Below are 23137 nucleotides of genomic sequence, written 5' to 3' on the forward strand. Positions count from 1 at the left end.
AATACAGCAGCCTACTTAAACAACCATGGACCTCTGTTTGCTCTGTTACTTAAACATCCATGGACCAATGTGAGGGTAAGTCAAAACAATGGCTAAGATTTCTTCCAAATCCAACACTAGATGACTAGACTTCCCATCAAACCCCTAGAGTTTCACAAAGATTCTATCTGCACCTCTGCTATCCATATATTCTAAAGGTCTTAACTTGAATAAGGAAAAATGTCATGCGAAATAAATAATCCACAATGAAACTAGCTACCACAGATAAATAAAAATTTATAGATACTGATTTCCCCCTCAAAAAATATCACATACATACTCAACATTATTATAGGGCCAGTGTTGCCTAAACTTTGACCATTTAAGTTTTATGTCAACCTATATATTTATTCACTTAAAATTTTGTCTTCAGTGGAATTTAAGTTGGCCTACTTTTTTATAATTAGCCATACCCTAAGCAATCATAAGCTTGATTGTGCTAGTTTTATGTGTTTTTTCTAATAATTATTAAAAGAAATACATAATCCATAAAATAATGTTTCACTAAATACCATCTAGAAATGTGAAGTATACTCTCAGCAAGAAACACACTGAAATTTGGAAAATACCAGAGTAGCTTATGAAAATACAGATATAAACACTGGTCCAGAAAATAAGGCTTTGTGCTTAAAGGAATCTACTATACTAATACTTCCACTGCATTTATTAAGATAGAAAATCATCAACTGCTATATCCATTTTTCATTAGTCAGAGATGCTGATTCTATACATTATTTTAAAATGGGCGTGATAGGCCCACCAGTCAAAGGATAGAGTTTCCATTTTACATCTGAATTAGCATAAATCCCACTCTCATCTTGCCAAGTGTTGATGCCAAATCTTTTAGAACCATTTAGATCCGTGAACTGAGAATGGCATTTTCTGTGGACTATGGAATAATCATCTCCACAGGGATAAGCCTATGGAGGAAAAAAGAGAAATAGTATTTAATAACCGAAATATGTAAAAAGAAGTAATCTTTAAAAGTTTATCTTTTATATATTATTCTTATGATCAAAGGTTAATTTTTAACAATTGATTAATTTGTTCTCTCAAATAGCAAATGTTTCAATGTAAAAAATGGCTATTGCATTCATAATTACTTCAAATCCCAAAAAAAGAACATAGTTCATGGTTGTTTATAAAACCAAAAAGTCACTACACATGTAAAATTTTTCTAAACCACAAATACACAGTATAAAGAACAATTTAAGTTTTATGATCATATATATAAGACCAAAACAATTATAATTTAATACAATTCAACACCTTTTAAAAAATATGTTATAACCATTGCAAAGAATAATATCTTGGGTTATATCTTTAATAATTGTTACCAAGTCTTACTTCCCATGGTAATGATAAATGCCAAAGTCTGATACATTCCTGTAAGAATTTACCTCAACATAACCCAGTGCAGTGTTTAAGATGTTTATACTTAGGCCACTTCAGAAAAGCTTCATTGTAATTAAACAAGATATTATCATTGACTATTTCCCAAAGGAAATATTGATTCTTTCCAATTACACCAAGGGTAACGGCAGGCATGGAACATAAAGCCTTTTAACTGATTATCTAATTTCTGCTTTAAATTGGCTCTAATTTTAAAGCACTAGGACATTATTGAAATTAAATCACCAAAGCTATAAAACAATGAAAGAACACCAAAATAGTTATAATCTTAGATTGGTTTTGTCAAAAATAATTGAAAAATGTAATCATATGTTCAACCTTAATAGTGTCCATGTATTTATTGAGTGCCTTTTATGGGTTAGGCACAAGTATCTGAGTGTTTGTATTTTTTAATCCGTAACTGGGCTCTAAGGTATGAATTATTACACCCACTTTACACACAGAAATGATGATTTGCTTAAAATTTCAGGAGAGAATTTAAAGAAAGTCAGAATAAGCGACTAAGCCAGGACTACAAATTAGATCTATCTGACTATAAAACTCGTTATCCCTCCAGAACCCTAACAAAACCTTTATCAATTAAGAGATGAAAATAAATATAAACTATAAAATTGTAGAGCTATATAATATCTGTGTCACTGTTCTATGTAGTTTGGGCTTTTGCTTTTGTCATTCAGGCTATTTCTTCAGGTGTTATGGTTGGTTGCATGGTGGGTAGGTCAAATAGAGGTCCTTTAAATGAGATTTGAGCATCACTGGCCCAATATGTCCCCTCGAAGGCAGGTGAGATCTTCTCATTCCCATCCCTGCTGCAGTCAAACTGAAGAGAGCTTCAAATACAGCATCTATGTGCTCCTTTAGTATTTCATAGGCAGAGAGAAGGATTTTTATGAGGTGAGTGACAAGATGAAATGTGCTGTTCTAGGAAAGTGATTCTGGTAGCAGAAGCACTAAAGACTAGAGGAGGAAAAAACTGGATTCTGGAACTGCGATTAGAATTGGATCTCAATCATTCAAATGTCATCAATTACATGAATAAACAAATGTCGTCTAGACATACAATGAAATATTTTTTGTCAACAAAAGGAATAAAATACTGATGCATGCTACAGAATTGAAAGACCCTGAAAACATTATGCTAAGAAGCGAAACCACATATTGTACAATCTCTTGTATTAAGTGTGCAGAGCAGGCAAATTCACAGACAGAAAAGTAGACTGGTGATTACCAGGGAGTGGGATGATGGGAAGGAACGGGGAGTGACTGTTAATAGGTATTGAGTTTCCTGCAGTACAAAAATGTGAAATTCATTGTGGTGATGATTGTACAATCCCATAAATATACTAAAAAATCACTGAATTATACACTTTAAAAGGGTGAGCGTTATAGTATGTGAAATTATATCTCAGTGAAGCTGTTATTAAAAAAAGAATGGACCAGGCACAGTGGCTCACTCCTGTAATCCCAATACTTTGGAAGGCCAAGGTGTGAGGATCACTTGAGGCCAGGGGTTTGAGACCAGCCTGGGCAACACAGTGAGACCATGTCTCTCTATAAAATATAAAATTAGCTGGGCATAATGACATGTTCTTGTAGTCCCAGCTACTCGGAATGCTGAGGTGTGAGGATCACTTAAGCCTAGTGATCTGAGGTGCGGTGAGCCATGATCGTGCCACTGCTCTCCAGCCTGGGCAACAGAGCAAGACCCTGTCTCAAAAGAAAAAAAAAAAGAATGCATTGGAAGTAGCAATTCTGACATTAGAAAAACTAGTTAAGAGACTGTTGCCTGTTAATCCATGTTAGTTACATTGGGTTCCTCTTATTCTCAGTGCTGTGTTGGTAAACCAGCTCTAAAAAATTAAAATTGTAATATTTGCCAATTTCTGTGGCATAAATACTCCTACTAAGGTTAACTTCAAGTTACCAGAGTGAGGTCAGTGAACACTGAAGAAGAGGTGAGCATAGTTAGCTCATGCCAACTGTTAAGAGCTGGCTCCAGCTCGCCCCTGAGTCCACTTCTCCCATTTCCCAGGGTGTAGCAGGGATGCGCTTTGAGTAGGATTGATCCCAGTCCCAGGTCTAGCAGCAGAATCTAATTGGCTAAAGACAATCAGAACAGTGGCATCTCATTCTCAATGACAGTGATAGGTTCAGTGTTAGGCATGTGACTTAAATTGGTCCAAACAGATTAAAGCCCAGGACTTCTGTTCAATGGTTTATGTGAAAGAAGTTCTTTTCCACAATTGGACATAAATGAAGAAGCATCTATCCCAGGGTGCTGTTTGCAGCTCTCCTACAACCAATCTAGCATGAAACCAACACCATAAAACTCACATCTGAGAGTCAGTAAGAAACACAATAGCATTACTACATCAATCCTTTCCTGAAGTCTGACTTTTTAGAACATGGAAGCCAGTAAGTTGCTTTTATAGTCTGACCCCAGTTTGAGCTGGATTTTGTACATCTTATTAAAAGCATCCTAACATACACCTGAATAATCTACAATATTGGAACACCGAGGTACTTGGAATCAGAGCAAATAAATGGGTCAAAACCAAGGGAGCAGGGCATATATGAAAAGTAGGAGTGAAGGAAAACAGGAAATTTGTGACAAAACATACAACTAGGAATCAGAAACATGCAAACATGAAATAGGAAAACAAGGCAGGTATTCAAAAATTTGAACAACTTGCTAGAAACCTAGAGGGTATAATTATTCTAAGAAAGCAGAGCAAGTATGCTTTTCAAAGTTTAATACAAAAAGCATGGAATAGAATAGAAAAAAAAAGGTACACCAAGAACAACCTTAAAAATCCTCAATATTGACTGCAGCTCAGAACCAAGGCAAAACTGATATCGTGGGAACCCTGGACAATAAAGTTGTTTGGTATACCACTCAAGCCAATAAAGGGGGTAATAAGTGGAAAATTATTAATGTGTTTTCCTCTTTCCATGTATATAACCACTCATTTGTACTTTGTTTCAGAAAAACACCAACCAAAGAGCAAAATCATACCAGCTTCTAACATACCAAGTAGGATTTTTCAGCAAGACAATAGCCGTGTAATCCAACTCACAGTTTTGAGGACTTTAGAATGTCAATGATCAAACCTGGGAGATTATAGAGTTCTCCAAATGGGTAGAGAAAATATCCTTTGCTATGAAAGCTTACAGAAGAGTTGAAATGAAGAGAAGGAAGATAGGGAAGAACCTATCTAGGGAATTGTGAGAATTAAAAAACAAAGGGGAAAGGAGAGCAGAACGAGCCCACATTATGTCCCAATTTTCCCATCCCTGGGCTTTAATCAGGCAAAGTCCCTTTGACCTGAATAGTGAATGGTACACTATACGAATGAGAATGATGGCAAAAAACACACAGGAGCTTCCTGGTCCCCATTTCTGTTGGAAACTCTTGAAATAGATCAACTCTCAGATGGCCCTTTCCTTTCACTAACATGGTCAGGTAGATTCATCAATCCTGAGCCACTTTTGTTTTCCTGTGGCATGGATGAGATCCTAAGGTAGCTGCAAGTTTGCAGAGGAGGATACTAACAGGGGCTACAGAGCCGACCATTGGAGCTGGGGCTGCATAAGAGTCACAGAAGGTGTCTGTGGGTTGTACAGTGACTATGGGAATGGAAATGAGGCTGAGTCATCCCAACCAAGCCCAGGGATAGAGGAAAAGACTGCCAGTTACAATATCCATAAAGTTTGGCCACTAATGCCAGCAAAGAAAAGAGCAACCAGGTAGACTAGGGATATCACCTCAGAGAACAGAACAGGCAGAAAATACCACATGTGAAACCCTACTCCTCCCTTCTGGCATCAGGATGCTAAGTCACATCCTTCTCTCCATGTATCTGGATGCCATTGTAGGGAAAGCTGCATTCTTGTTGCTGCAAACAACCCACTCTGTTCATACTAGTGTAAAACAATAGCTATTTCACTATGCCTCCAGATTCTTTGGGTCAGGAATTTGGAGAGGATATGGCAAAGGCAGCCCTCTGCTCTGCAATGTTCAGGGTCTCAGCTGATTCATAGAAAGAAGACAGATTCATAGAAGACATGAAAGTTGGAAGTGAGTTGAGGGTAGGGGCTGTACACATCTCATTCCTTTTGGTAACCAATGCTGGCTGGCTGCTGGGACCTTGGCTGGGGCTATTGGTTGGAACAGCTGCATGGGTCCTCTGCCTGGCTTCCTCACAGCACAGTGACTGGCTCCTGAGAGTGAGCATCCCACAAAGTGAAACAAGAGGAAGGTGTATTGCTCTTTATCACCTAGCCTTGAAAGTCGCATAGCATCCATGCCACCATAGTCACAGTTCACCACAATTCTCTCTGAGGGGGTAATTTAGACTCTGCTTCTCAGTTGGAGGAGTGTCAAAATCACATTGTAAGAGCATGTGGGAGAGGAGCACATGTTGTGACTAATTTTGGAAAATACAATTTTTCTCCTCTTTTCAGGGAGAAAAGAGTATGGTGTATTGGGGTCCCCAAGACCACCTCAGGTGTGATGATCTAGGAGGACTCACAGTTGTGTGTGTATATGCACATACACCTATATACAGACACTCCTAAACTTGCAATGCTGTTACATCTTAATAAACCCATCTAAGTAAAAAAAATCATAAGGTGAAATGCATTTAATACCAATAAACGCATCATAAAGTCAAAAAAGTGTAAGTTGAACCATCGTAAGTCAGGGACCACCTGTATAGTTGTACTCATGGTTATGATTTATTACATAAAAATGATACAAAGCAAAATCAGCAAAGGCTATGGGCTGACATCCACAGGAAACCAGGTGCAAACTTCCAAGAGTCCTCTCCCAGTGGAGTCACACAGGATGAGTGTAAATCCCCCAACAGTGAGTTGTGCCATGCTGTCTGCTGGGAAAGCTAATTGCAGACTCAGTGCCCAAAGTTTTTACTGGGAGCTGGGTCATGTAGGCAGCCTCTGCATGTCCCAAAATTTCAGACTCCCAGAAGGAAACAGGTGTTCAGCATAAACCACGTTTTTGCACAAACATTTTAGCCACAATGGGTCATTCTAATCAGGGAATTCTTATCCTGAAAGCCAAGTTTCTAGATGCCAATAAAGGGCCAACATTCTAAGTAGGCTTTGAAAGGATAGTAGTCTCAGTTCTGCTATGTTAGCTCTTCTCTGCACACACAGGATGAGAGAGAGAGGATCTCTGAGAAGGTGAGTGTTTTCTTCAGGAGGGATTAAACACTTTCTATAGAAAGCAGAACTATTTAAATTATGGAATCAGACTAAGCATTAAATGGATTGAAGAGTTTATGTTTTCCCACTGGTGGTGGGCTCCAGAAGAAGGTCAATTATCAGTTAGATAAATTTCCTCTGCATATGTGAGTTACAGACAGTTATGTTTTCCACACCCTAAAATAATTGGTAAATCTGTCTTCAACATTTATTTAGTGGGAATGGGAAGAAAGTGTGTATTGAAATAGATTTGTGAATTACTATACGTTGCTGTTGGCTAGGTCACTATTCCGTGCTACACACACAGAGTTGTGGCAGAGTTTACTTAAGGAAGGACAAGCATTGCAAGCTTTCTCTGAGTTCTTCAGGTAGATGAGGGTAACTAGAAGAATTTGTGTAATATGTAGAATGGGTGGGCATTAGTGCACAAAGGCTGATGCAGAATGAGAATGAAAGAGTCATTTCACAGGAAGAACGTAAAGGATTTACACAACTAACTGGGGATAAAGAACCAAAGATGATTCATAGCTTCAAGCCTGGAAGGCTGGGAGAGTTGTAATAACACTGAAAAGAATTAGAAAGACATGGGGGTGGGGATGATTTGTTTTAGGGGGAAATGATGAGTCACATTTTAGACATTTTTAATTTAAGATGACATCAGTAAAAAATGTTTCTTTGGAATGTAGTGCTGTGGGACAGATGGCCTGGAGAGAAGTCAGTGCCCTATGCACAGCAGTGATCACTGGCAGGGAAAAAAATAGCTATAAAGAACATTATCGGGACCATGGATGATATTTAACATGGACTGTGGGTTATATAATTGCACTGTATCAATTTTCCTGGAATTGAAAACTGTACCACAGCTACTCATCCTTATTTTTAGGAGATGCACATTGAACTGTTTAGGACCAAAAGGGCACGATGTCTCCAGCCTACCTTCATACGGTAAACAGCTATCAACTCTGCAAAGAATACATGGAAGCTCCTTGTGCAATTTTTGAAACTTTCCTGTAAGTTTGAAATTATACAACAATTAAAAGTTACCCCCAACCCCCACCCAATGATGACTGGTACAGAGACATGGCGATGGATGAATTTGCTGAGATTGCGTAAAATGAGAGGTGCAGGGATCTGGGGCCCAAATGTTTGGATGCCCATGATTGGGTCCATAAAGAAGCCACGAAGGACAGAGAAGGAGAGATAAGGAGACAGTGTTGCAATGTCATAGGCTCTGAAGAGGGAGGGAGGCTGAAGAATGTGGTGGTAACCAACAACTGCTAAGCTCCAAAGAAGCCTAACCCAGAGTAGCACCTGACAAAACACAACAATATCAATTAACCTCTAGCCACCCTTAAGGGTGCATTTTCAGTGGAGGGTTGAGGGAGTCCCATAAAACATGCTGGTAGAAGGAGGAAAAGAAAGAGCATCAGAGAAAGGAATGCTGTAGGCAAAACAGGTCCTGCTAAAACAGGAAGCACTGGAGTTGCAGCAGCAAAAGAATCACCATAGGGGAAAACTGGCCTTCAGAAAATTGGTTAAGAAAGCATTCTTCTTTCTTTTCTTCTTGTTCTCTTCCTTCTCTTTTTTCTTTCACAGATCATGGCAAGGCAGGTTAGGATGTTAAAGGAGGATCCTCTTAGTGAGTGGTTCCCCCAACCCACCTTCCCTCATGGTTTTACCACTTACATCAGTAAAATGCATTAATGGATCTTTTTTTTTTTCTTTTTTTTGAGACAGAGTTCTTGTTGCCCAGGCTGGAGTGCAATGGCACGATCTCAGCTCACCGCAACCTTCGCCTCCCAGGTTCAAGCAATTCTCCTGCCTCAGTCTCCCGAGTAGCTGGGATTACAGGCATGCACCACCACGCCCAGCTAATTTTGTATTTTTAGTAGAGATGGGGTTTCTCCCTGTTGAGTCTGGTCTTGAACTCCTGACTTCAGGTGGTCCACCCGCCTCAGCCTCCCAAAGTGTTGGGATTACAGGCGTGAGCCACCGTGCCCGGCCTAATGTATCTTAAACGATGGGCTGTCCCGGTATCCTCTCCACCTCCACCCACATTGCCCCTTGTGTGCTCTATCCTTACTCTAAGCACCATTATCTCCTGCACCTTTTTTAAGAATAAAATGATACTGCTACTTCTTAGTCAACTGTACAGCCAGTACTTAGCCAATTTTTTCCAATCTTCTGGTAGGTTATTCCTTGGTTCTACTCATTCATATAGGATTTCATCCTTTTTCTTTAGGACCTTTCATTTCTGATAGTTTTATTTTTCAAGGTCATTTTCAGTTTTAGGACTGCCTTCTGGAACATAGTAACTCCGCCTAATATAATATTACAAGATAATTTGGAAGCATAGTCTCAATTCCTTCATCCAGATCGTTCATAAAAATGCATAATGGGTTATGTTTCCTGGCCAAATTAGTCAGTGCAAACTAACCTTGCGTCCGCCATTAAAGATAGCTATTAGCCACCTGGCACTGGTACAGCAAAGACCATTCTTCTCTAGTATGCCTATAAGGATGCTCATTTTGAGTATTCCATTTACTCTTAAAATGATATTTGAGTTAGTAAGCTTATTTATGTCAATGTCACATTGGATGGAATGAAAATAGATATAAAAGTAAATTGTTGTGATATTTTGTTTCATTATTTCCAGCATACATCATGTATAAAAGTCTTTATCAATTACAGGCACTTGACTGAAGACCTGCCTTTCTCTAATAAGGTTGTCTTGTAAGCACACGTGCAGAATGGTGGGAGAAAAAAAGAATTACCCTACAGTCAAACCTACCTCATCTACCCTGGGGACCAATGGGGGATGGGTATCTCAGGCGGATTCCCTCATTCATTTCCTTCACTAAATTTCAAATATTTTATTTCTCTTATTTTTTCAAAAAAATTTTTTTCAGAGACAGAGTCTCACTTTGTCACCCAACCTGGAGTGCAGTGGTGCGATGATAGCTCATTGCAGGTTTGAACTCTCGGCCTCAAACCATTTTCCCATCTCAAGCCTCCCAAAGCATTGGGATGACAGATGTGAGCCACCACACCTGACCAAATTTTATTTCTATTGGATATTTTTTCCTCCAATGATTGTATCACGAACATAAGAATAATTGGTAAATGTAGCTAAATAAATATGTAACTAGTGGGATATATTCTTATTTATTTAAGAAATATTTACTACCATTTATTTGATAAAGTTTTAGGAGGGAGAAGCATTTGTAACAAACAGGTATTAATAGAGCATGAGACTCTTAGCTACAGGGAAATAGTCATGGAAAGTACAAAGAAATTTAGGCTGTGGATAGAAATACAAATTTCTTTACCACTAATGAATCCAGTCAACATAGTAAGTTTTCACTACAAAAAAAATGAAGATCCATGTAAATGAACACTTCACAAATAAATTGACTTTTAAAGATTAATATCACATAAATTTTAGTTATGGCCAGCATCAAAAACTAAGCAATACACAATTAAACATTAGCTATTGACACATTTATTTATTTCTAATGCACAAAATTGATTGGTTCTATCACTTCAATCATATAAAACACAAATATGATTTTTCTTATTCTTCTGTCTATATTATGTGAAGACATTTACCTCTGCCACTGTTTTATAATGGAATGAATTAATGGGCTGTATATCAATTTGAGGCCTAGCCTTCTCAATCTTTAAAACTTTATTTCTCCATACGTATATGAACAAAAGTCATATATGTTCACTGTAGAAATTGAAGATAATCAAAAAGAAGAAAATAAAATATCTCATAATTCCAAGTTCTCTGAAGCAGAACTTAGCTTTATGGCCTAACTTAGAAATAAATGTTAGACCAGGCCAGGCGCAGCAGCTCATGCCTGTAATCCCAGCACTTTCAGAGGCTGAGGCAAGAGGATCCCTTGAGCCTGGGAGGCAGAGGTTGCAGTGAGCTGAGATCATGCTACTGCACTCCAACCTGGGTGACAGAGCAAGACTCTGCCTCAAAAAAATTAATAAATAACTTCAGAAGGCAATATAAGGCAAAAGTTAAGTTTCTGGAGAAATAGGGTATCTCTCTACTAAAAGAACTGAGAATTAAGACCCCACAATTTCTCTACTGTTGGTGATACACAAGATGAGCAGGAAGTTAAAATACTTAATTAATTTATAGTTAAGTATAATTAACACTTAATTTTCAACCAAGTTTGAAATAAATGTCTACCAAAAGGATACTTGGTCATAAATAAATGACTATTTCAATGGGATAAGATCATTGAGAGAATCAAATCAAACCAAATAATAGAATTTGAGAGCCAGAGAGTTTGGAAAGATCATTGTGTCTGTATCAGTCAAGGATCTCCAGAAAAACAGAATCAATAGAATACTCGTGCACGCGCGCGCACACACACACACACACACACACACACAGAGATTGATTTTAAGGAATTGGCTCACATGATTGTGAGGCAAGTAACTCAGGCAAGATTTCTATATTACAACCTTGAGATTGAATTCCTTTTTCTCAGAAAACCTTAGTGTTTTACACTTAAGGCTATAAACTGATTCAATGAGGCCCACTTACATTATTTGGAATAATCTTTACTAAAAGTTAACTGATTGTACATGTTAATCACATTTACAAAAGACCTCCAGGACAACATCTAGACAAGTATTTGACTAAACAACAGGGCAAATAACCTAGTTAACACAGAAAATTAACCATCATACTGTCTAACCCTAGTCTTTTTTTTTTTTTTTTTTTTGAGGCAGAGTCTCACACTGTCACCCAGGTTGGAATGCAGTGGTGCAATCTAGGCTGGGTGGGGAATGGGGCAGGCCAGAGTGGCTTTGGAAAAGGCAACATTCAGGCAGGAAAACAGAAATGCGTATTCTCACTTTGGGCCATAGGTCCAGGCTTGAGGATGTGACCCTCACTGGGGACCTCCCTCCTCCACCCAGTATTTCCCTACCTCCTGTCTGTATCATTAGGAAATAGAAAACGGAAGGCAATTCCTCTTTGGGGAGTATCTTTGAGGTAAAAAAAAATCCTAATTAAACAATAAAGGGCTCCTAATGGTAATTCCTCCATGACCAACTCTTGATTTTTAGTGAAGACGCATCTTTATCTGGGACGGTAAGTATTTCTCAGCCAAGCCAACTGAGTAAGTTCTAGAGGCCTCCAGTCAGCCAGGTACTGATCTGGCTTCTAGGAAGTCCAGGCTGAAACAACTTAGCCGTCAGATGCAGAAAGCACAGTGTCCAGGGCTCACAATACTTTTAGGGGCCCATGAACATATTTTAATTTATTTTAAAATCAGAATCTTTAAAAATGAATATAACAATAGGAATTACTAAATGCCATTGAATTATATGCTAAAAAGATTAAAATAGTAAATTTTATGTCATGCATATTTTATGTTGTGCATATTTTACCACAATAAAAAAATGCAGATGCCATTTTGAAAAAAAAAACTCTGTAGAAACTCAAAGCTAAGCCCGGAAATGATGCGGATAATATAATATCCATAAACACCTCAGAGCAAAGAAACTGATGACAGCTATTATACAGAAAATGTGTCTTAAAATAGGGCATAGAAGTCCAAGAGTAATTCCCAGTGGGGGAGAAAAAAAAGAACACTGTGTGATAACAATACTCATTGGTATGTTAGAAATAATTTCAGGAGGGTTAAGAATAACATGGTCACGGCCAGGCGCAGTGGCTCACGCCTCTAATCCCAGCACTTTTGGAGGCCGAGGCGGGCGGATCACAAGGTCAGGAGATCGAGACCACGGTGAAACCCCATCTCTACTAAAAAAAAAAAAAATACAAAAAATTAGCCAGGCGTGGTGGTGGGCGCCTGTAGTCCCAGCTACTCAGGAGGCTGAGACAGGAGAATGGCGTGAACCCGGGAGGCGGAGCTTGCAGTGAGCCGAGATCAGGCCACTGCACTTCAGCCTGGGCGACAGAGCCAGACTCCGTCTCAAAAAAAAAAAAAAAAAAAAAGAATAACGTGGTCACATCACATGGCCATAAAATACAGTAACGCAGTCAAAAATAGGCAAGGATTCAAACTGCGTAAAAGAGGGGAGAAAAGATGGGTATTTTTTATGAAATGAAAATGAAAAACATAGCATAAAAAGCTATTTCTTTTTTAAAAACTTTTATTTTAGGTTCAGAGGCGTATGTGCAGGTTTGTTTATTTAGGTAAATTTCATGTCATGGAGGTTTGATGTACAGATTATTTTGTCACCCAGGTAATAAGCATAGTACCCAATAGGTAGTTTAGATATTTCTTTAATAAACTTTAAATCCAAAAAAAAAAAAAAGGAGAATATAGTCTACTCGGATTTTTTTTTGTCTTTATATCAACTCAGTTGTAAACTATGTTTGTTTGTTTGTTTATTTGTTTTAATGGAGGAAGGAGCCCATGAAGGCAAAAGTGCTTGGGACCCAGGAAAGTCGTAATGCAACCAGGAAGTCCAGAGGCTAAGACATCAGGGTCCTGGGGGACTCGAGGCCACAGCTCATTTCTAAGCAGCACAGAAATCTCCATATTTTAGCAATGCCACATCCATCCCAGTGCATAGAGTCCCAGTGGTAGGACAGGCAATCCTGCCATTTCGGGGAATAACTGCTGTTAAAGGGATATAGTTTCTTCTTTACCATGAAACAATACGTGGATGCCTTGTCCACGTATTGTGAAACAATTCTCTGTTAAAAACTTTCTCAGTTTCTAACAGCCAACTTTGAACCAATTCTCTAATGTGCCTTCTTTCCAACGTTTCCTCTGTTCTGGTTCTTTGGGAGATGATGGAGGAGCTTTCAAGAGAACATATCTTTAACTGAAATTGAGTTGAGCTGTAATACACATCTAGTTTAAGAGGAGAAGTTCAAAAGAAACAGCTTGCAATTTTCTTCCATTTCCCTCCTGGGAAATGACCTCATGGCTTCCTAATCCTCAGTATTTCCTTACCAATGCTTAGAGCTATGGAACGATAACCCGCATTCCCTTAACTTTCTATAGTGCTGTCCCACTTTATACGAATGTGGATGAAGCAAATGTAAGAGACCATAATATAAAAATTAATCAAGTCTCAATTTATGCACAACATTTGAGGTAATATAAATCCAAATATTTTCAGATTTCTTCAAAACTTGCATAAAGCGGAAGTAGTAGACTGAATGAATGGTGAACTGTGTTCATGGCAAGGCCACATGGTGAAGTCTCTAGCAAGAAAATATTCCCTCCTTTTTCAGTATGTGTGAATTATACACTTGTTTATGTGCATGACAACATCTGTTAGAGTTCAATAACTATTCTCTGTTATTTAACCATCCACTATTATTATTATTAAAAATTATTTGTATCCAATAACAATATCATGCAAGCATTCATTAAATGTGGGTGTCAGAAGCAGTGCTAAAAACATGTCTCAAAATCAAGTACTTTGGAAAACACATTAGAAGTAAATGAACAAAATTGCAAATAAAGGCAAACAACTGTCATGGTATGCTGTGCTGTTAATGTGGAAACAACATGAGAAATATTAAAAATAATGCTGAAAAAATTAAAAGCATAAATATATAATGCAATGGTTAGTGATTTATGTGCCCTGAGAATACATCCCACATTATTTATATTTATAATATTTAGTCCTTTGAAATTTGTGAGTTTTTAATTAGATTTCTTTTATTTAAAGATATAGCCAAATCCCTTGTAAGTAAGAAAATGGACCTGAAATGCATTTTAAAATAATATGTTTCTTTCCTTGTGGTTTTTCTGATGATAAATGATCACATTTGTTACATTGGAAAATTCTAAAAAGTATAAAGATGAAGAAAGTCACCTAGAATCTCAAGATTCATTGGCCAACTGTGCTAGCATTTTGGCAGTTTCCCCAGTTTTTAAAATGTTCTCCATATTTGTATATAGTATGGATAAAATATACATGCAACTTTGTAACTTAATTTTTTACCCTTAAATGAAGATTTATCAAGACACTAAGAACTATCTATGGAGATGATAAAGGCTGCACAATATCTCATCATACACTTATAACATACTTGATTAATACTACTCCTAATGTTACAGCCCAATGGATTCTTCTTGCCTGCCAACCCTCAAAAACAATACATTGAGAACAGCAGGTGTGGCAGCAAAGGAGTTTAATTATCAAGGACCAGCCAAGCAGAAGGACAGGAGAAATTTCTCAAATCTACCTTCCCAATAATTCAGAGGCTAGATATTTTAAGAATAATTTGGTGGGCTGGGACCTGGGGAACTGAAAAGATTGGCTGAGAATGAAATCACAGGAGTGTCTAAACTGTCTTTGCATAGCTGAGTCAGTTCCCAGGAGAGGATCTCAGGACCAGGCAACATTTCTCTGTCTGCTGAAATGCTAAATCTGAAAAATATCTCAAAGACCTGTTCTTTAGGTTTCACAATAATGAAGTTATCTGGGAGTAGTTGGGGAAGTTATAAAGCTTGTGACCCCTGTTACATGGCTCTGGAGCAGTAAGCAATGTATAAAAAAGCAAGTTAAGCAATGCCAGGTAATTATTTAACCATGCCTATTCTTTAGCAAAGTTCAAGCCCTCACTGTAAGTCTAACCTTGTGACCTTTTGCTAGTATTTACAAATATGGTTTCCATTTTCGAACGAGGATGTCAGTTCAGAAAAAGAACTATTATGGCCTCCACACAAGGAGCAAAAGCAGCTCAGCCTGGTAGAAGCAAGACGGACTCAGTTGTGTCACATTTCCCTTCTTACTGTAAATTTTGCAAAGGCAGTTTCAGTAATACTAAATATTTAGGTACTTTCCAAGTTTTGTCATCATAAATAATTCAGTGATGAATATATTTGCATATGAATTTCATTGCTAGTTCGAATTACTTTTCTTTGGGGAAGTTTCCTAGAAAAAGCATTATTAGGTCGAACAGTATTTTTTGTTTGTTTGTTTTTTCCTTTTTGAGACCGAGTCTTACTCCATCACCCAGGCTGGAATGCAGCGGCACAATCTCTGCTCACTGCAACCTCCGCCTCCCGGGTTCAAGAGATTCTCTTGCCTCAGCCTCCCAAGTAGCTGGAATTACAGACAACGTACCACCACATGTGGCTAATGTTTGTATTTTTTTAGTAGAGACAAGGTTTCATCACATTGGCCAGGCTAGTTTCAAATGCCTGACCTCAAGTGATCCACCTGCCTTGGCCTCCCAAAGTGCTGGGATTACAGGCCTAAGCCACCACGCCCAGCCTCAAACAGTACTTTTTAAAAATATTGCCAATTTTATTCTCAAAAAGAAAAATCTTTTTGTCTTAATTCATATTGTTTATTGTTTGTAAATGGAGCATGTTCCCTGTATTTGCTAGTTAGTTGATTACATTTCCTACTTTGTAAACAGCCCATGTATTTCCTTTGCTCATTTCTCTAGGGTCACTTACATTTCTCCTGCCAATATGTATGAGTTATATATACAAAGCATATTAAACCATAAACTACCACATTTGTTGTTTCTATGTCTTAAATATTATTTTTTTAAATAAGAAAAAAAATCAGAATGTAGCATATAATGAAGGTGGCGTCCTAAATCCCTTACTTCCCTAAATTGGTTATGCTATCTTTTCAAAACATTTCTGATTATTCTCATCTGTTTTTCCTTTCAAATAATTCCTGGAATCTTAAAATTCACAAAGAAAACAAAATCCATTGGGATTTTATTATATTAAACGTATAAATTTAGTTTATAATTAGTTTAGTTTTCCAGTTCCCTAAAATGGTAGCTATTCCTTTTTATTTGAGATATCTGCCTCAGTCATGTTTTGGCTCATATTTTAAAACAAACAGATAATGGCTTCAGTTTCTTCTTGTGATTCCTCATGGGTTGCGGTCAGATGGAAGCCAGAGCTGGAGTCCAGGCTCTGCTAAACTGATTATCCATGATGGCTTCCTCACTCGTAAGTCAAGCTTGCCAGTGTTCCTCCCACAGCCTCTCCCTCCAACAGAATAGCCTGGATTTCTTCTCTGGTGGCTCAGGGCTTAAAAGGTGGAGGCAATCTTAAAGCTAAGCTCAGAACTGACACACAGTCACTTTTGCCATGTTCTACTGATCACCTCAACTCAAGATAGAGGAATCCTCACCCTAAATGGGGAGTGGCTGTGCCAACAGGAAGGTCTGCCATCTTTGGAGATAAACTGCCACGTTATCTTTTATTGATCTTGGTGAAACTTCCCTCATTAAAGAATTTTGAATTTGTGTCGCTAATAATAATTTGTATGCTTTTTTCTTTTATAATGTATTAACTGGTTAGTGCTGATGTGAAGGAAAGCTATTGTCTTATTTATTCTAATTACTTCTCAGTTTAGTATCTTGGTTCTCCTCAATAGATAATTACACTATTGGAAAATAAGATGTGTTTTTCTCTTCTTCATCAATAGTTAAATATCTTCTTTCTATCTCATGTCTGCTGCCCCGGTTAAGACTTCCAGAACAAGGCTAATTGGAAGCAGCCTTGTTTTGTTTCTGTTGCATAATTTGTAAAGTACAAATACATTCAAGTTATAAACTGGACATTCTTAAATTAATACACATATTTCCCAGAGCTATATTAAGCCACTTACTTTTATGTGTTGATGCAATACAAATGAATACAAATGAATCGAAAGTGGGTTATTATTCCAGATAAATTGAATTCAGGGAGGGGACAAGTAAACAAGATGAGGAAGAAAGTTTCTAATATATTTTAGATACTGCAATATTTTTCCCTGAAATCTATAAACTCCAAAAATAAATCATAACCATAAAACATTCTCATGACTCCAATAAACAGCTAATATCTCAAAATAAATGTAAAATATTCTCCTTCCTTCCCAAGTTTGACTATACTAGGTGCAAAGAATCACTTCAAGTACACAAATAGGAGAAGACCACGGCTCTTGTACTCACATGTGGCTGATACTCATATGGTGGAACATAATCTTCTGAGTACGTGGTCAGTGCACACCTAAGAGGGATAAGTCAATGTTTGAGGGAAAAATCACTTCAAAAAAGAAAAATATTTTAAATTGTTATTGGTATACACTTTACATGAAATAAAAACATTTCAGGAAGGATTGGCCCTAATCAAAATTTAAAACCCCACAACTGTCCCAGCCTCTGTATATAGTATTACCCACCACCAGCAGGGTACCCCCAACTTCAGTTTCAGCAGTCTCCCTTATTCTTAGGGAATATGTTCCAAGACCCCTAAGTGGATGTCTGAAGCCTCCAACAGTACTGAATCCAATTGCTGTCAATTAGAACACGTTTCCGTTCACGTTTTCTACCCACAAATGTAGTGCCTTTTTTTATCTTAGCTAAGGACTTATCAAGCATTATGGCCTTCGCTTTTGCAGTTTGAGGTACAATAGCAAAACTAGCATGAATTTTTCTTTTCTTCTTTATAATTGCAAGGATAGAAGATTTGTTCTTACCATAGGTCTTAGATACCCCAGCATACGATTTTTTTTTTTGCTCTCCTTAAGTTGAGAACTTTCATCTTTAAGCACCTCAAGTGCTTAAAGGAAGTACTTGACAGCTTCTCTTTAGCATATCTGAATGCCTTCACCACCACTCTTGCACTCTAGAGCCATCCTCAAGTAAAATAAGGGTTACTTGAACACAAGCACTGTAATACCATGACAATCTAATAATGAAGAATGCTACTAAGTGACTAACAGCCAGGGACAGTAGACAGTGTGCAGACACTGGACAAAGGGAGGATTCATGTTCTGAACAGGATGAAGCCAGATGGCACAAGATTTTGTGGCACTACTCAGAGCCACATGCAATTTAAAACTTACAAATTGTTCATTTCTGAAATTTTCTGTTTAATATTTTCAGACTGCAGTTGACCTCATGTAACTGAAACTGTGGAAAACAAAACTATGAATAAAGAGAGACTACTGTACTTCCAATTTAGCACCACCTACTACTCTCCTGTACTAATGATATTTGTGGCAACCCAGGCTTAAGTCCCTGAGCTCAGGAGTTCTGCATTCCAAGAATTCTCTTTATCACCAACTTCCTGCCTCTATGAGCTTTTTGACCCACATTCTTTGCCAGGTGACTGCTGAAGAATAATGGAGGACAACCAGATAGACTGAGATTACATAGCATCCCAAACCTCCACCCCATTAAACACACAGAAATACTGGATGAAATACATCCATGCCTATCCCCCAAGGTCTACAAGTATAGCCACGCCCAAAAGGGAAACCCTGAGGTACTAGAACTGAAGAGGATAGTCACTACAATGGGAAACCATAAACTGATGTGGAGTTTGAACTACACATCTAGAGTAAGAGACTTGGCCTTAGATTCACAGGAGGCAGAGAATAAACTCCAACGATCACCAAGAATCTGTAAAGGCTATACCCAAAAATAAACCAGAGAAACCTCAGCTACCAGTCCAGAGAAATTTGCAAGAAAGTTTCTCTCTGCTTGAGTCATGGGGGGAAAAATTATTCTCCTATGAGAAATTAAAACCCCACCTCCATTCCTGGCAATATTATGGGACTGGATGGCCAAAGAAACTCCTCTGAGTATTGCATACTGAAAAACCAGGGTAAAAGGAAATTTTAAGATGTTTTAATGCATGGCTGAGCTGGTGACAAAGTCACAGAACCCAACAAGAATCCCAAAATAACAAGTTCAACTTAGACAGGCTATTGGATACCCGGGTGGTAACCACCAATTCTTGCCGGGTTCTCAGGGTGTGATTTCCTGAGTAGTAGCAGCAGCTCCTGGGAATAGAAATGTGAATACTTGGGTCCCACCACAAAACAACTAAATTAGAAACTCTAAGGGTGGGAGCCAGCAATACATATCTTAGCAAATCCTTTAGGTGATTCTGATGTACGCTAGAGTTTGAGTACTAATGATTAAAACAACACAAATTAGAAATGTAACTTTCAAACCTACAAATGGGTTTTTTTAAAAGACAAATCTAATAGGAGTCAGGAAAGGAGAATAAAAGGAACAGGGGACATTATTTCTGCTCATAAAACAAATTAAAATCATAAAAATAAAATTAAATATCTTAGCAATTATAATAAAAATAAAGGGGTTAAACCTATCAGTGAAAATATTTTCTCAGACTTAAATTGAACATCAAACTGTTTTTTTTTTTTTTTTTTTTTTTTTTAAAAAAACTCCTACTTGTCATGTTCGGTGGCATGTGTCTATGGTCCCAGCTACTCAGGAGACTGAGGCAGGAGGGTCAGTTGAGCCCAGGGGTTCTGAGCTATAGTGCTGTATGCCTATGGGGTGTCCACACTAAGTTCAACATCAGTATGGTGACCTCCCAGGAGCAGGACCACCAGATTGCCTAAGGAGGGGTGAACCAGCCCAGGTCAAAAAGGGAGCAAGTCAAAACTCCTATGCTGACTGGCTTAGTAGCTTGCACCTGTACTCCCAGCTACTCAAAAAGCCGAGGCAGGCGCATCCCTTAAGGCCAGGAGTTCGAGGCTGCCATGAGCTATAGCAGCACCAGCCCAGGTGACAGAGAGAGACCCTGTCTCTAAAACAAAAACAATTTTTAATTACCAACTACCTACTTTTATACATAAAATAAAATTACTTTCAAAGAAGCTTGAAAGTAAAAGTATATAAAAATATATACCAATGCATGGAAATTAAAAAATATACTTCTCAGTGACCAGTGGTTTAATGACAAAATTGAGAAGGAAATTGAAAAATTTCTTAAAACAAATGACAATGAAAATACAACACACCACAACTTAAGGGATACAGTGAAAGCAGTACTAAGAGGGAAATTTATAGCTAAGTGCCTACATAAAAAAAGAAGAAAAACCTCAAATAAATAACCTATTGATGCATCTTAAAGAACTAGAAAAGCAAGAGCAAACTGAATCCAAAATTAATAGAAGAAATGAAATAATAATCAGAGTAGAAATAAATGAATTTGAAACGAAGAAAACAATACAAAAGAATGATTTTTTAAAATTGTTTTTTAAAAGATAAACAAAATTGACAAACCTTTAGCCAGACTAAGAAAAAAAGAGAGATGACCCAAATAAATAAAATCAGAGATGAAAAAGGAGACATTACAACTGATAGGGCAGAAATTCAAAGGATCATTAGTGGCTACTACAGGAAACTACATGCCAATAAATTAGAAACTCTAGAAGAAATGGGTAAATTCCTAGACACATACAACCTGTCAAGACTGAACCATGAAGAAATCCAAAACCTGAACAGACTAGTTGACAGAGCAGGAGCATCGCCATCTGGGACAAACACCGCCATTTTAAAGTTCACTTTGATCAAAAACTGCCTAAATCCAAAAGGCATCAGCCTAATGGCTAAGGTCAGCATGATCATAAACCACAAATGACATCTCCAACCAGAAACATTCCAACCTTAAGATAAACCCCTCCCCAATCAGAGAGATGTCAGCCTCAAGATAACCTCCCCTCTGACCAGAGACATTCCAACCCCGCAATAAACTTCTCCCCAACACAGAAACATTCCAAGCCTATGATAAGTTTTCTAGCCCTGAACCTTTAAATACTCTTAGTCTGTAAGAGAGGAATGCTCCTAACTGAAATCGTCCAGAAGCCCCTCTCAGCTTTATTCTCCAAAATAAACCTGTCTTTGACTGTTGAGCCACTTTTTGTGTTTCTTTCCTCTTTAACTCTTACACCAATAACAAGTAATGAGATCAAAGATAAAAAATTCTCCCAGTAAGGAAAAGCCCAGGACATGAGGGCTTCACTGCTGAATTCTACCAAACATTTAAAGAACTAATACCAATCCTACTCAAACTATTCTGAAAAATAGAGGCAGAGGGAATACTTCCAAACTCATTCTAAGAGGCCAGTATTACCCTGATTCCAAAACCAGAAAAAGACACATCAAAAAAAAGAAAACTACAGGCCAGTATCTCTAATGAATATTGATACAAAAATCCTTGATAAAATACTAGCAAACCAAATTCAACAACATGTTAAAAAAATCATTCATCATGATCAAGTGGGATTTATCCCAGAGATACAAGGAAGGTTCAACATATGCAAATCTATCAGTGTGATACATCATATCAACAGAATGAAGGATAAACATTATACAGTCATTTCAATTGATACGGAAAAAGTATTTGATAAAAGTTCAACATCCCTTTATGATAAACATCCTCAAAAAATTGATTAAAGAAAGAATATACTTCAACATAATGAAAGCTATGTATGACAGACCCACAGCTAGTGTCATACTGAATGGGGAAAAACTGAAAGCCTTTCCCCTAAAACCTGAAACACAACAAGGATGCCCACTTTCACCACTGTTATTCAATGTAGTACTGAAAATCTTAGCTAGAGCAATTAGACAAGAAAAAGAAATAAAGGGCATCCAAATGGGAAAGGGAGAAGTTGAATTATCCTTATTTGTACATGACATGATCTTATATTTAGAAAATCCTAAAGACCACCAAAAAAGTATACTGATGAACAAATTCAGTAAATTTAGAACTGATAAATTCAGTAAAGTTGCAGGATACAAAATTAACATACAAAAATCAGTGGCAGATCGAGCATGGTGGCTCAAGCCCCCAGCATTTTAGGAGGCCAGATGGGTGGATCACTTGAGGCCAGGAGTTCAAGACCAACCTGGGCAACATGGTGAAACCCAGCCTCTACAAAAATACAAAAATTAGCCAGGTGTGGTGGCACACACCTGTAATCCCAGCTATTCAGGTGGCTGAGGCGGGATTGCTTGAACTTGGGAGGCAGAGGTTGCAGTGAGCCATGATCACACTGTTGCACTCCAGCCTGGGTGACAAAGAAAAACTGTCTCAAAAAAAAAAAAAAAAAAGTGACATTTCTATTTGTTAACAGTGAACAATCTCAAAAAAAAATTCAAAAAACTTAATCCTAGTTACAATAGTCACAAATAAAATTAGATACCTAGGAATTAACAAAAGAAGTGAAAGAGCTCTACAATGAAAACTATAAAACATAGATGAGAGAAATTGAAGAGAACACCACAAAATGGAAAAATATTTTATGTTCATGGCTTGGAAAACTCAATATTGTTAAAATGTCCATATTACCCGGAGCAATCTACAGATTAAATGCAACCCCTATCAAAATACCAATGACATCTTTTACAGAAATAGAAGAAACAATTCTAAAATTTACATAGAATAACAAAAGACACAGAATAGCCAAAGCTATCCTGAGCGATAAAAACAAAACTGGAAGAGTCACATTATTTGACTTCAAATTATGCTACAGAGCTATAGTAACCAAAACAGCACAGTACTGGCATAAAAACAGACACATAGACCAATGGAACAGAATACAGGACCCAGAAACAAATCCACACACCTACAGTGAATTCATTTTTGAAAAAGGTGCCAATAACATACACTGGAGAAAAGACAGTCTCTTTAACAAATGGTGCTGGGGAAACTGGATT

At 37.7% G+C, this 23137-nt stretch overlaps 1 protein-coding gene across 3 annotated transcripts in view; it reads right to left on the bottom strand.

Annotated features, from left to right (window-relative positions):
- Positions 1-677: 677 nt before the first annotated feature.
- The window catches only part of CUNH9orf135 (chromosome unknown C9orf135 homolog), a 91918-nt gene continuing 69458 nt past the window's right edge, over positions 678-23137 (bottom strand). For 2 of the 3 annotated variants that reach the window (XM_033237124.1, XM_033237126.1), the window contains 2 exons: positions 17606-17663; positions 678-959 (listed from right to left, as the gene is read on the bottom strand). In XM_033237124.1, coding sequence (XP_033093015.1) covers positions 771-959; positions 17606-17663 — 247 coding nt within the window. In that variant the 3' untranslated portion in view covers positions 678-770. Of the gene's footprint in view, positions 960-4529; positions 4664-17605; positions 17664-23137 lie in introns of all 3 variants that reach the window. The other variant, XM_033237125.1, reaches the window with a different exon arrangement.

Source organism: Trachypithecus francoisi, unplaced genomic scaffold, assembly GCF_009764315.1.
Source record: "Trachypithecus francoisi isolate TF-2019V2 unplaced genomic scaffold, Tfra_2.0 Lachesis_group16, whole genome shotgun sequence".
Classification (NCBI taxonomy): Eukaryota; Metazoa; Chordata; class Mammalia; order Primates; family Cercopithecidae; genus Trachypithecus; species Trachypithecus francoisi.